This window comes from Ahaetulla prasina, chromosome 1 (assembly GCF_028640845.1).
Source record: "Ahaetulla prasina isolate Xishuangbanna chromosome 1, ASM2864084v1, whole genome shotgun sequence".
NCBI lineage: Eukaryota > Metazoa > Chordata > Lepidosauria > Squamata > Colubridae > Ahaetulla > Ahaetulla prasina.
This window is the reverse complement of record NC_080539.1, coordinates 287,136,470-287,151,413: the sequence shown is the minus strand read 5'-3', so window position 1 is coordinate 287,151,413 and position 14,944 is coordinate 287,136,470. Positions and strand designations below refer to the sequence as shown.

The 14,944-nt window shown below is 40.8% G+C and overlaps 1 protein-coding gene across 1 annotated transcript in view; it reads left to right on the top strand.

Annotated features, from left to right (window-relative positions):
* Positions 1–14,944, top strand: part of SLC1A2 (solute carrier family 1 member 2) — a 109,391-nt gene continuing 94,447 nt past the window's right edge. The window contains exon 1 of the mRNA XM_058161664.1: positions 1–147. Coding sequence (XP_058017647.1) covers positions 131–147 — 17 coding nt within the window. The 5' untranslated portion in view covers positions 1–130. The remainder of the gene's footprint in view (positions 148–14,944) is intronic.

Sequence of the window (14,944 nt, the reverse complement as noted above, 5' to 3'; positions counted from 1 at the left end):
AGGGATCCCCGACGTCCAAAGATAAGACCGAAGGGAGCGTCCTTGAATCTTCCCCGCTGAAAGCAGCCGCGCTCGGTGGAAGCCCCCGGGTTTCTGGAGAAAGACAAGCGAGGGCGGCTCGCACGGCACCATGGCATCGACGGAAGGGTGAGGCGGGAACAGGGGGACTTGAATTTGCCGGGAGGGGGTGGGACGGGAAGGTCGCGGTCTGCCGCCAGAGCGTGCAACGGCTTAAAAGAGTTTCATTTTAGGAGGCGGTTAAAAGGAGAGCGGTGCTTCTGCGGTCCGGGAGGAAAGAGGCGTTGCAATGGCAGCCTAGAGCTGGTAGAAGGGTCTTTCAAATATGAGCCCCCACCCCCCCCCCATTCGGGAAGGAAGGCTACCCATTTCATATCAGCCTTGACTCCTGTAATCCTTGCAAGGCTAAACGTTAGCAAACACCCCCCACCTTCCACCTCCTCGAACCAAAGAGATTATCCAGACCGAGATTCTTTATCGAGGAAATCTCTTAGGGAGATCAGTGGGACTTTTTTCGGAATAAGGCATTTGTAGAGCCTGGCGTGGCCATTCAACCCTTATCCCATAGTACCCTCCTTAATAATTCGAAGCGGGATCTGTGTAAAATAGCACCAGAAACCGGGAAAATTCCCGCTTACCTGGGAATCTCATCGGAGCTATTTTAAGACAGATCTGCAGAGGTGGCCCTGCCAAGGTGTTAATCTTAAACCTTTTAACAAGAGTCCATTGCATTGCAGAAGGGTGGGATTTTAATGTGTAGCGTTTAAGAGAGGCGCTCTCTAAAAACAGGGATCGCAAAACAAGCTCAGAATAGGAAACCGAAAGGAGGCGATTTAGGGAGTTTTCCAACGGGATCGACCACTTGCAGATGCAAGTTAAACGTGCCCGCAAGCCAAGGCAACCGGGACGCCGCCACGCTGGGAGTCGTGCGGGTTACCCAACAGTTAACCCTATTCCAGAGCAAGCAAACACATTTTTGGCGTTACCCTCTGCTACGTAGGAAAATACTTTTAAAAGTATTTAGTGGTTTACTGCCTGTTGCAGAGGGTTTCCCGAGGCCCAAGTCAGCTTCGGTGCTCTGGCTTTGGGTAATGGTTTTTGGCTTGTTTGCAGCGGAAAGTGGCGTCTGGGGTTCCGTCGGTTTGTCCTGCAAGTAGTAGGCGTCGGGCTATCCCCCCTTGAGCGCGGCGGAGCTTGCTGTCAGGTTGGATCAACGTGATCTGTTCTGGAGAGAATCTTGTAAACGCGGGATCTCTGAAAGCGAGATTGAGGCTGCGCAGAAATAGGCTGCCGGTTCTGTCCTCGGACGCGCGGCTGAAAGGCGATTTAAAGCAACCTCTAACTTCGAGCCGAGTTGCTGGAAACCGTTACGCGACTTAAGAGAAGGAAAATGAACTTTTTCTGGCTAAAAGCCGGAGGTTGATCGTCAGGAAGTTTCTTAAAGCTTTCCACTATGCGGTGTATATACTCTTCTGGAGAGACTCCTGTAGGGATATACATATGAAATTATTATAAACCTTAAAACGTTTCCTTAGAAACCCATGGAATTTCAAAATCTGATTTAGGAACTTTGCTTTTAGGAACTGTAGATTTTCCTTTTACAATGATTTAGCTCAGTTAAATATTGTCAAGGAAATTAAAGGCAAGTAACAGTTGCCGAAATAAGGAATATTCGTAGGCACCATCAATTTAATAATTCATTGCTACGTATTAACCTTGTTTTCCACGCATCCTGCAGATATAAATAATGTATTTACCATGTTTATGTGACCTAGTTAAGCAGAACCCACTGATTCCACTTATTTTTTTTTTACTATCTGCTGACCTCTGTCTCCCGCCCCCAGTATATCTAATCCATTAGATTAGTACAACAAAACGCAAATGCCAGTTTTGTAAAATGCATCCCCATCAGTATGTGAAGGAAAGGAATGTGGATCACTCTTGTGAGATTATGCCTGGGGCAGCAGGGATCTACAACACAGTAAAATACAACAAGTTGTTTTTTTCTTTCTATAAAGGATTCGGATTCAATCAGTCAATCGTTAAGTAATATAGAAAACCTACAGATTGACTGGTGCTTCCAATTGGTGATATACCATTTGAAAATGCTTGACGTTAGCAGAATTGTCCTGTTGTGACATGTTTCCCAAAAGGCTTACATTTTCTCTTCCAGATAAATCATTGTTGTCATTGATATTTAATGGCCAAGTTCATACACAAGTTAACCGTAAATCAAATTTGGTAAAAGAGAATGACTGCCCTCACTTCTCATGCTATTCCCCAGCAAACAAGTTGCTTTATTAGAGTTTAACTTGATAGATTGATTGGCATGCCATGTTAAGACATCATGACTTTGTTTCCCACAAAGCTGTGAGTTCCATTTCAGCTTACAAGAACATGCTGAGTGAACTTGGCCAACAGCTAGATAATAGTGTCTAATTTGAGTGAATCTGAGTAATTGTTGACATCTCTATCAGCGGCAATTATGTTATGACCCACATATCAGATGTACTGTATGTGAAAGAAAGAGACTGAATGAGGCACCGAGTATATATATATATATATATTGCTGATACAGCGTTTGAGCTACAGAATCCCGCTCATTAAAGCTACATTATGTCACAAAAATAAAGAACCTATGGTTCTCTAGAGGCTGGGGAACAGTGATACACATATCATAACTTTGCAATAAAACTCAGCATGAGTTACCTACTTATAGTTAAGACATAATGATGTTCGTCCATCGTTTTTGAAGGGGAACTTGACATCTAACAGGTTGTGGGCTGTCCACAATATGTCCCTAGATGGCTGGTAAGGCCTATATAGGCGCAGAATGTTCTGCCACATGTTGGGCAGACATGTATGGGCACCACTATTGCAGCATTTGCAGCTTGGCGTCTTGAAGATGTGTGTGCTTCACCTCCCTGAATTCCCCAGGTAGCTATGCTGGGGGATTCTGGGGGTTGAAGTCCACACATCTTCAAGCTGCCAAGGTTGAGAAACATTGCTATAGGTCATACTTACAGGAAACTTCAGTTTAGTAACATGGGGAACTATCATTTCCCTACTTTTATTATGAGTTCTCACCATAAATGTCTATCATTTGTTTCCTAGAAAATGAGCTGCTTTATTGGGAGTTTAGAGACATACAGGAGTTAGAAATAGAAATCTGTCTGTCTGCCTTCCTGCCTGCCTGCCTATCTGTCTGTATCTATCATCTATCACTGCTGTCTGAAATAAGCTTAATGTGTGCGTAGACTTTGGATTTTAAAATAGAATAATTTGATAACACTGGTACATGTATAGTAGAAAATCTAACTTTCTTTGGCTCATATATTCCTTCCCTTCTCTGAGAGAAATTCTGTTCAGGAGATAATAAGCAAATAAAAAAGTACCTCATAGTGACCAGCAAGTTCTAGCTATGATGAATTACTCGTGTGTTTTTATTTTACAAAATAAGTGAGTGAACTGAAAAAACAAATCTTTAAAATGCTAAAAAGAACCAGAAGATACTACAGTACTTAAAGTTATTTTTAAAAAACTGCTGAGGTCTGAAAAGCCCAAAAAATAAATAATAAGGATAATGTGGATAGACACTACCATGATATGTTACGATGTTGTGTTGGAGTTTGTGGAACATATTTATTTGTTGATTTGTTGGTTTACTTCAGGTAGACATTCTGATTCCCACATTTATCCTAGCTTAAATATCAGACAAATTCATCATAGCATTGATATTGTTTAACGGATATATAATGTATAGTGTGTGGTTAGACTTCTAAATGAAAACTTTGTATTTAAGACCTATGTAGATGTTCATTTTAGAACTAGTGGAATCGAGTAACATGCCTACATCTCAACTTTATTGTTTGCAAATATCTTAAAGAGAGATTCAGGTAAATGTACTTTCAACCCTTTCCATAACCCTTATCAAGTAGGGATTTCAGAGCTGTTGTTAGATTGAGAGGTTGAATATCCTGGAAGAAGGCTATAGCTAACCACTTTCGTAATGCTGCTTGGAAAAAAACTGCATAGGTGCAATCACCAAAAGTCAGGCTCAGCTTCTAAGTCACATTATCTTTAGGGCAATATATATTCCTACAGATGTTCTTTTGAGTTCTTCAGGGTAAATGCACAATGAAATTTGTAAGAAGTTGTATGCTTAGAATGGGCTTGTATACTCACAATTCAATCATCTGATTTAGTATTCTTCTGCATAGACTGGGCTAGCAGTAGCATTCTTACTTCAGAATGAAATTGAACAAATTCACCATACAAAAGTATCTGGCGGGGAAGGTTGAAAAACCTTGAATTGCTGCTCAAAAAATCACCAAGCCAAGAAGTGTTTCCTTCCTTTGAAAAGACTACTGTATACATAGATCTCTAGTCCTTGTCACACATTCATTAAAAATATATGGAATATATCAGGGCAATTATATGTGGGCTACTAAAATGCATATATGGTCACTAAAAAATAGCAGAGCATTGGGTGTTTTGTTTCTTTTGTCCCTGTCTAGTGGTATATGGATTTTTGCAATCCAAATCTGGTAGCCTAGATGTATTTTTTAAATTTAGCACAAAAACTATACATGTATAGAAGAATTGCAGTTTATACCTCTCATTATTGTTTTTAGGTTGCTCTAAAATAAACTTATATGGACTTCAAATAAATCAAGCTTGCTATTTTTCAAATTGTTAGTTCAAACACATACACTACATTATGGGTTAAAAAATTGGTTAATTCACAATATGCTTCTAGAGTCATTGCCATGCCCCATTGTAGTCATTATCTACCATAAACTGCAATATATATTTTCCAAGCGTTTCTTTAAATTTAATATATGCCTCAGATTCAGTGGAATGCTCAGGTAGGAAAATAGGAATATTCCTGTTGAAAATGATTGAGGGGATCCTCAACCAGATAAGCTAACAGTGGTTAGTATAAAGTGGTTTCCTGCATGCTAAAATTGAGCAAATAGTCTATCCCAGAGGTGCTTTTTCAGGAGGCAACTGGACTTCTTTGTTTTTTCTTTGAAGGCGTTTTGCTTCTCATCCAATAAGCTTCTTCAGCTCTGATTTGAGCAAATCTTATGCAACAAAAAAGGACTGAAGACACTGGGAAGTTGATAATTGAAATAAATTATTTGGAATATAAGAACAAAAGCAGATAGAACTGTAGGCATGCTCATAGACAGACCATGGCCATTATTGTGATATTTATTATTAACCACATTTATAACTCACCTCATTCTTGAAGAACTCTGGGTAATGTACAAGACTAAAGAAAAATGATAAAATCAAAAGTACATATGTCCAAGTTAACATCCATAGGAGATGCCATAAATCCAACAGCTGAAGCCAAAGAGTTACTGAAATAAAGCAGATTTCAATTACTTATGGAAGGGCACTGGAGTAACGATTGCATATTACTTTGGAGAGGGTGTGTTTTTTAAACGGGGCTACCATGGCTACATAGACATATCCATGCATATCTATCAGAGAAGGGAAGTATTCTTAGCAGGACTAAATTAAGATGGCCACATTTGGCAATTATATAAATGTGCTATTTTAACCATAATTTACTAATGAAAAGTGATGGCAGTTGTAACCAAACACTTCTGAGTGACATAATGTTAGGTGAGAAATAACAAAAACTGTTAAGAGATGGAGAGCAACCAGGGACATTGTACTTCCTTCATCGGTTCCCCAAAACAACTTATCCACTGGAACCGTCCAGGCTGTTTGCTACTAACCAGCATCTGAAAACAGATTGGAACAATTCTAAGCATCATCCAACTCTGCCATCCAGTACTTACTATCTTAAGAATAGATTGAATATATCTGAAAAAGCCAAGATCCATACAATATATCCATTGATTAGGAATCGGTTCACTTCCAGTAGTTAACAAGAGGCTCCGAAGCAGAGCCCGGTGTATTTATAATCATGACATCTATTGAGAGCATGAAACAGAAGTCTTTTGCAGCAGCTTCCTCCATTGCTTTAGAGCAGTGGTTCCCAACCAGTGTGCCGCGGCACTAAGGGGTGCCGTGAGATCTTTTGAGGGTGCCGGGAACTTTTGAGCTACGGAGATTTTAAATATCTATTTCCTTATAAGGGTGCCGGGAACTTTTGAAAGGCTTTCCAAGGGTGCCTCAAACAAGAAAAGGTTGTGCCTCAAACAAGAAAAGGTTGGGAACCACTGCTTTAGAGGATTGATGGAAGAAAAATCCCCTAACAAGGAAGCAGCAAAGGCTTGTGTAGGTTAAGGAGTGGAAAGACTGGAGAGATGGCTTGCATATTTCTAGTTGAATAGTAGAAATACTTCTACTCCACTCAGGAACTTCAGTTGCATAAGGCTCTTGGCTTCTTTATCCAGTGGAATGAAGGAGGCTGTTATCTATAAGGTGTCATCAAAGGTTCGTTCTAGATCATAGTATCAGAAAGAAGATAGAATCAATTTCTAGCTTCTTAGCAATGTCTCAACTGTAACCCAGGGTTATAGGGGTCAGGGGTCATGGAGAAATTATTTATATATATGGCCTATTTCTGCATTCCTTAGGAATATTACCACCATCCCAAATCAGTAAAATGTAACAACATTTTACTGATTTGGGATGGTGGTAATATTTCTAAGGAATGCAGAAATAGGCCATATATAAAAATAGCATTTCAGTATTGAATTAGGTAGACATGTGCTTTAAAAATCCAGTGTTTTTTTCCCCAAACCTGATTCCGAATTCTGGATATCACTATGCAAGTTTATTTAGTCAGTTAGTTTGTGAAACATGTACAAGATAACAGGTATAAGTATAAACATGGACATGATCACAGGAAATAAGTACAAATAAATGGGGACAGTAAGACAGAGACCATAGGCACGCTGGTGCGCTTACACATTCCCCCTTACAGACCTCTTAGGTCCATGGTAGACAGTTTAAGGTTGAAGCTGTGGGGGTTTGAAGATGTAACAATGGAGTCAGGTAAAGCATTCCAGGCATTGACCACTTTATTGCTGAGGTCGTATTTTCTGCAATCGAGTTTGGAGCAGTTTACCTTGAGTTTGTATCTATTGTTTGCCCATGTATTATTGTGATTGAAGCTGGTTGAAGTTGAAATTTACACCAAACAAAACTTACACTTACTGGTTGGAGGGAGGGGGAGTCCATAACTTCCCAGTCAGTTAAACATGGTGTACATAAAATTGTTGTGTGGGTTAACACATTTCAGGATAAAATTGTAACATTACTTCCTCCTCCTTGTCTCTCATCTTTACAGTCCAACCACATTCAATATAATAGAGCCTTTGGCTTCAGTAAGTTTGGTAGCATGGACTGGTATCTTGTGAACAAGCTAGCACCAACATCTGTTATTCCATTCTAGGCCATAAATTATCAATTTGTGCATCAGGTTGCTAGCAGCTGATGCACTTCCAGTGAACAAGAAAATAATTTTCACTGCTTTTAAAGCTGGAAATGGGCAACCTTTGATAGCCAAGTTCTGTATTTAATGTTTTCTGGTAATAGGCAGGCCACAAAGTAACTAAGATACATCAAATGCTTGGGAATGAGGAGAGCTTGGAAGGAGTTATTGCTGTAAGCGTCCATTTTGAAGCTTTCTGTACAGTTGTCATGTTTTTCATTTAAAAAGGGCAGGAAACTGATCTCTCTCTTCAGTGTTCATGCTCAGAGGAGACTTCATGGGCCACAAAGTTTCCTACTTTTGATTTACTAGAAAGACAGACGGCTACTACTTCACCACCTATCAGGCACTGAGTTGCTGAGTAAATAAAATATTTTGCTGTTGGAGATTAAAGCCATGGCATCCGCACCAGATGGAGCTAATGCTTGGCAACAGTTGAGATAGAAGTTTCCAACCTTGCCCTCCAGAAAGGAAAAAAAGTGTTCTCCTTTGCCAAGCAGTAGCATTTAATGGCAGAAACAAGTAGCCCTCCGGCAAAGCACCAGGGTGAGGTGACCCTGAATTAGTACATGTCTTGTAGGCAGAGGAATTAAATTCTCTAGTATTATTGTTAATTTGCATTGAAAAGAATTTACGGATTATCTTCTGTCATGTGATGTTATTGTTGTTGGTATTTCATAAAAAGCCTTGAAAATTGTTTACCATCTTCTTAATAGGACACTCTAATAATTTAGTCATAGAACTGGTGGAAAATACATTGAACATGCAGGACTGGTTGTATCGCCCTTTATTTTTCATAGGCTTTGTTTGATTTTCATTTTTGACATCTTCATTTTAATCGTACTTAATTTATGCCTTTAATTTTTTTCTCATTTGCAGTAACATTATCAATAAAGCATTAATTTCAGGAAGGGCTTCAGGAACTGTGCCCAAAGTTTGGTGAAGCGCAACCTTACAATTTGAGCTTGTGTGCTCCTGTTCTTAAGGATACCATGGCTTCTTTTAAAGAAGAGATTCTAGTCCACAAAAGTTTACCCAGGGTTAAATTCAGGGGTGAAATCCAGCAAGTTCTGACAGGTTCTGGAGAACCGGTAGCAGAAATTTTGAGTAGTTCGGAGAACCGGTAACGGAAATTTTGAGTAGTTTGGAGAACCAGTAAATAGCATCTCTGGCTGGCCCAAGGGGGGGAATGGAGATTTTGCAGTATCCTTCCCCTGCCATGCCCACCAAGCCACACCAAGCCACGCCCACAGAACCGGTAGTAAATAAATTTGGATTTCACCACTGGTTAAATCCATTAATTAGAAGATGTTACAAGCCTACTTGTAAATGTTGGTTAATATAACTTTTTATCTGGAAACAGCAGGTGTATTTCTTTCACTATAAGAGATGGAAGATGGGATGTCTGCATTTATTTCCTATTCCTTCAACTAATATTTCATCCCTTGAAGTGATCAGTTAGAAAGAGAAGCCTTTTTTTGTATACGCGAGTTCCTTAAGTGGTTTCGAATCATGAAAATGTAAATTACGTGGGGAGCTTCACCAGATTGATAAGGGTCTCTTCTGCAGGGTTCTTCAATGTACATATCGAAACCAGACTGGGTGTGTGGGCCACTAACACAAGTTAGTGCCTTCCTTGCCCATGTGTTATTTAACATCACATATGGAATGCCTGAATAGTGCTATTATTATACAATCAAGTCGTTTTTTAAGAATATTAAAATCCATGGAGCACAAAGCTTCACTTCAGTGTTAGTATACAATACAAGAACTCTACATGCCTTGTTCTTTATCTCCCTTGGCAATCAAGGATCAGAAAGAATGGACTTACATATGAAATAAGAAACTTTTGCTGTACCCTGACCCTTCCCACTGATGTCAGAGACACAATTCCTAATGAATTTAGTAGTGCAAATTTGTTATGACTGCAAAAATAAGAATAAAACATTATTTGGGCACCTCAATGTATGCTTACTTTTATTAGTTTCACAAAAACCTATTTCACTATAAATAGAAATAATATTTTGAGTGTCATGATGCTCCATCCATGAGCATCAGTTGTTGAATATAACGGATGTAGATTGAATTACAGTTCTTAACAGCCTGATGTCTATGGAGATTCTCAGTCATCTAGGTCATGGTTGTCCCAAATGTTTTTGGGTTAACAGCCTGATATTAGGTTCCAATGGCCTGAAGTTGAAGCACGCAGTTTAAGAGGAAGAAAGAGAACATGACATTCAGAGATTTGGAAAGTATTTGTCTTCTAATCCTTCTGCATTTCAACACATAGTAGCACCTGGCCAACTTTGTGTGTGGTTTGGAAAGCTAAGCTGCTAGTATTTGGACAGAAGACCACGAATAAATTACAAGATTGTATGGTCAATTTAAAAAAAAGCCTGGAAAAAAACAATGACAAAAAAATTGCTTGTGCTCATAAAGACACCAGTTGCTGAGCTTGACCTGACACATCTTTTTCTTAACTAAACCCCTGAATACCTTCATGGCACAAGTGGGAGCAGAACAGGGAAGATGATTTATTTTGGGGGGCATTAGCTGAAGAGGTTATTGCCTAATAAGGAAGAGTTGTAACCTGGAAACAACAAAAATGGAATAGGGTTAGGTCAGTGGTGGTGAACCTATGGCATGTGTACCAGAGGCGGCACTGAGAGCCCTCTCTGTGGGCACATGCACCGTCATCCCAGCCCAGCTCCATCGCGTTTCTCCCTCGGGGGGAGAGAGGGAGGCGAGGGAGGGAAAGAGAGAGAGAGGGAGAGAAAGAGAAGAAGAGAGAGAAAGAGGGAAGAAAGAGAGGGAGGGAAAGAGAAATGATATTACAAAAAAAGTTCTTTTTTATTGTTGCTAAATGTAATGTTTCAAAAGCAGAAAGAAAATGAAGGGGCATAAAAGTGCATTTATCACGTTTTTCGTAGAACAGTTAGCTGAACTCTGTCTTATTTATCATTATTTTAGGTAGTAAAAATTCATTATTCAGGTTAAATTGCTGTGTTAGTACTTTGTGATAAATAAGTGGGTTTTGGGTTGCAGTTTGGGCACTTGGTCTCTAAAAGATTCGCCATCACTGGGTTAGGTAGTTACCAGGGGATGGTAACCTGTTTTAGAAGTGAACCATTAGACCTTAATTTAACAAAAAAGATATTTCATTCCAGGCACAAAATACTGGGATGAAATGGTATGACGGTAGGAGGAAAAAGAGGTGGTTCATCTGGTTGGCTTCAGTGTTAATTTTATCTCCAAGGTTGTCCTAATAGAAACCAGGATCTTAGTCTGTGCTACAAGAAGAGTTTTCTACTGTAGAGAAGGGTTTCCCTTTTTGTAGGGAAGAAAGTGTTTGTTGTTAGTTTTTATTCCTGCTTTGGTCTTCTATAATTTGATCCACATATTTGCTTCAAAGAGTTGGAGGGGTGGAAAGTGGCAATAAAACAATATATATGGGTTTGGTGAGGATGAACTGGAAAGAGAGATTGGTGAAAATCATCTTTCACTCTTCCAGAATGGGATGAGAACACCTACAGAAAAGTTACTGAAAAGTTACTTGGTTTGTACTAGTACATTATCTATACATCATTTTGAATTCTAGATTATATATAACCATACGAAAGACTTATCCATAATCAGATGGAAAAATAATCCATGTACAGTTTCCTTATGAGAACAGGATTTAGTCACATAATGTGCTAAAATAATATAAATAAATGGAATATTATTACAATCCTTTATCTGCACATTCATCCATGCTTTTTGGATTTTGAAAAGTCCTACATAGCGGCTGTTACAGTCCTTACACTTGTACAAGTCTCTTGTTTTAAATGTATCCTTTTCACAGCTTGTGTTGGCTCTGCTATATTGGGTTGAGTGGTTAGGCATGTTTTGATGAAGTTGTGTGGATATCCATTTTGTTAGAAGATGTTGTATAGATCAGTGATGGCAAACCTTTTTGGCACCGAGTGCCGAAAAGGGAGCACTTTGTGCACTCATCAGGCTGTGACCAGGAAGAGGAGCTGTCCAGGACGCATCCCGCACGCCGAATAAGCTACTTTTGGTTTCTGGCACGCGCATGTACGTTGGGCAACAAATCTTCTGGTTACTGCTGTGCATGAACACAAGCCGATCAGCTGACCAGTATACATGGTCATGCCGGAAAATGGAAGACCAGGTCTTCCGGTTTCTGGCACTGCCGCATGCAGAAAGGCCAGCTGATTGTTGCATGTGCATGCGTGCCAGAAACCCGGAAGAGGAACGGGTGACACCGCAAGTGCCAGGAGACATGGCTCCACGTGCCACTTCAGGCAGGCGTGCCATAGGTTCGCCATCACGGGTATAGATAATACGTTTCCTTTTTCTGGTGTTCAGGGTTGCTGCAATGTGTTTATGCTTATTTAAATCAGGGTCTCCAACCTTGGCAACTTTAAGCCTGGAGGACTTCAACTCCCAGAATTCCCCAGCCAGCTTTTCTGGCTGGGGTATTCTGGGAGTTGAAGTCCTCCAGGCTTAAAGTTGTCAAGGTTGGAGACCCTGGTCTAAATAGTGTTCCCGCACAACTACTCCTGTGGGAGGTTGGGTGGTTACTTTGCTGATGAAAATATCCCGGATGTATCATGTATATATTGTACAGTAGAAACATACAGCCCAACCAACTTCACATTTAGGAGGATACAGGAATATTAAGTATGTTCACTGCCTGGACTTATAAAGTAATAAAGATGGGATAAATCAAACACTGAAAAAGTGTCTTGGGATGTAGAAAATAAGAACTTAACAAGTTATTTTGAGTTCTGCAGTCTCATAATTTAACTCGCAGACAAATACAGTCTAAATCATGCAGTGTTTTTGTGGAAAATACTTAGTCTTACAGATCAATTCACATGTGCAGCTTTAAATAATCTATAGAAAAAGTATTTATTTATTTAAAACATTGATATAGCCATCTTATAACAAATTCTGGGTGCTTCCCAGTCAAAAATTAAAACAACAAAAAATCCTTATGAAAACTATACACCTGAAAACACATTAACCTGTGCCAAGTCAAGCTTCCAATGTGCATTCATCTCATTTTATCGGGGGGTGGGGGGTGGGGGGAAGGGAGCCAAATCTTCAAAGCCTTACATGTGGTTAAAATAGTAAAGGCCTGCTGAACTTCAGGAGGAAAGAGTGTTCCATAGGTAGGAGCTCCCATAGAAAAGCCACACTTCCTCGCTTCCACTGCTCTTATCAGATGGCAATATTTAGGGAAAGGGCTAGGAGCCTGCACACCCTACCTGATCTTATAGGACAGGTTGATGGCCTTAGGGAGGACAGGTAGATGGCCTTAGGACACTCTGCCATAAAAGGTGATGACCAGCACCTTGAATTGCACCTGAAAAGAAACTCAAAGTCACTGCAACTCACACAAGAAACCTGTTACATGGGCAAACCTAGGGGCATTCATCATTGTGCACACTGCCACTTTGTGGATCAGTTGAAGTTTCTGTGTTATCTTCAAGGGCAGCCCCACATAGAGCACATAGCAATAATCCAAATGGGAGGTGACTTAAGACATGGGTGACGGTGAGCAAGGCCTCTGGTCCAGGATGGGGTACTAGACAAATCTGTGCAAAGCTTCCCTAGCCATGACTGCCATTTGCTCCTTGAAGAGAAGCGGTAAGTCCAGGAGAACCCCCAAATTGCATGGCAATACAGTCTGGGGAAGTGCACCCCATCCAGAATCAAAGATAGAATATCATCAGGGCCTGGGGGGAAGGCGACAAAAACCCAGAGCCACTTTGTCTTGTCAGGTTTAAGTCGAAGCCTGTTTCTCCCCATCCAGATTCTTACAGCCTTCAGGGACTCAGCCAGCACTGCCAGAGTGGGCAGCCAGCCAGCCAATAAAGGGAAAATATTTTTTTAAAAGTAGCTTGGGTTTTAAGAAACAAGGTACTATATCCATGATGGCGAACCTATGGCATGGGTGCCACAGGTGGCACGTGTAGCCATATCAGTGGTCATGCGAGCTCAGCTGATTTTCGGGCCTCCTGGGCCCCCAGAAGTTGGAAAACAGGCTGTTTCCTGCCTCTGGAGGCCCTTGGGGGTGGTGGGGAAGGCCCGTTTTTCTCTCTCACCTGGCTCCAGAGCCTTTCTAGGAGTCTGTGGGGGCGAAAACAGCCTCCCCCATTTCCCCAGAGGTCCTCCAGAGACTGAAAATGGTCTGTTTGCCAACTTCCGGTCCCACTGGAGCGGGGGGAGGGTGTCATGCATGGGGCAGGATGCATAAAATTATGGGTGTGGGCACACACGCATGTGACCCCCCCCCGAGCCCCCCTCCTGGCACGCAATGGCAAAAAGGTTAGCCATCACTGTACTATATGATCTAAATTGTTGCATGCATCCTTACATTCATCTTGCAAAGTTGTTACACAAAGTTGTGCTAAACATTGTGCATATATTTAATTCCTTACTCTGGACAAATATGTATAGATAGAGCCAACTTTACGGTTGAGTTGGGAAATAGTGAAGTGATACGTTTGTACATAAAATTGATTGTCCTTCCCTCAATAAACAGCTAGTCGCAGAGAAGAGGCCAAAACCTATGAGGAGAAAGTAATAGGATAACCCTGGCTTATATTAATATAAACAATGGGTGGGTGCTTGTAGACACATTAAGATAGTTCATTTTCTCCAAGAAGTATTTTTTTTTACAGGAAATCTAGTTCATATGATTGTGAAAATTAAGCTTTTAAAATAGCACAATTCAGCCTCGCTTCCTGCCTGTATTTGTATTCATGTCAGAAATCTTGGTATATCTATTTTTTGTCAGCAGGTGCATTTTGAAAAGCGTGTTAATTTTGAACTTCTTGTCACTTTTAAAATAGCTGGGCTTGGTTTTTCTTTTCTTTTCTTTTCTTTTTCAAAGCATGGGTTTCAAAAGCATAATAAAAACAGGGATGATTTCTTATGAAGTTTCTAAGAGGGTGAGTAAGAGATGAAGTTTGGCTTTACAAAAAAAGGAGCCTTTTTCAAATACCAGCCTTTTTTGGTTATTACCACTGTATATACTGTAGAGCAGTGATGTCAGTCTCAATTTCATTGAGGGCTGCATCAGGGTTGTGTTTGACCTTGGGTTGGGCATGGCCAGGGTGGGCATGGCTAACTTGACGTCACTCGTGCCAGTGAAAATGGACTTCTGAGCTCTGTTTTCTGCTGCAACGCCTTCCTGCAACCTCTACCAGCAAAAGTGGAGCTTGGGTGGTCTGTGCACAGTCCTTCCGAGCTCTGTTTTTGCTGGCAGAGACACCGCAGGCCAGTCCTTCGCGGTTTCCAGGGTGGCCCCACGGGCCAGATTTAAGCATCCCACGGGCCGGATCTGGCCCTTGGGCCTTGAGTTTAACACCCCTGCTGTAGAGCCATACAAAGAAAACTCTTTTTATCTTTGGCTTAAATCTGTGAGCTTGGGATTTGGGATGCTGATTGACAGTTGGGTAGAAAAGATTGGAAAGTTTCCTAATGGGACAA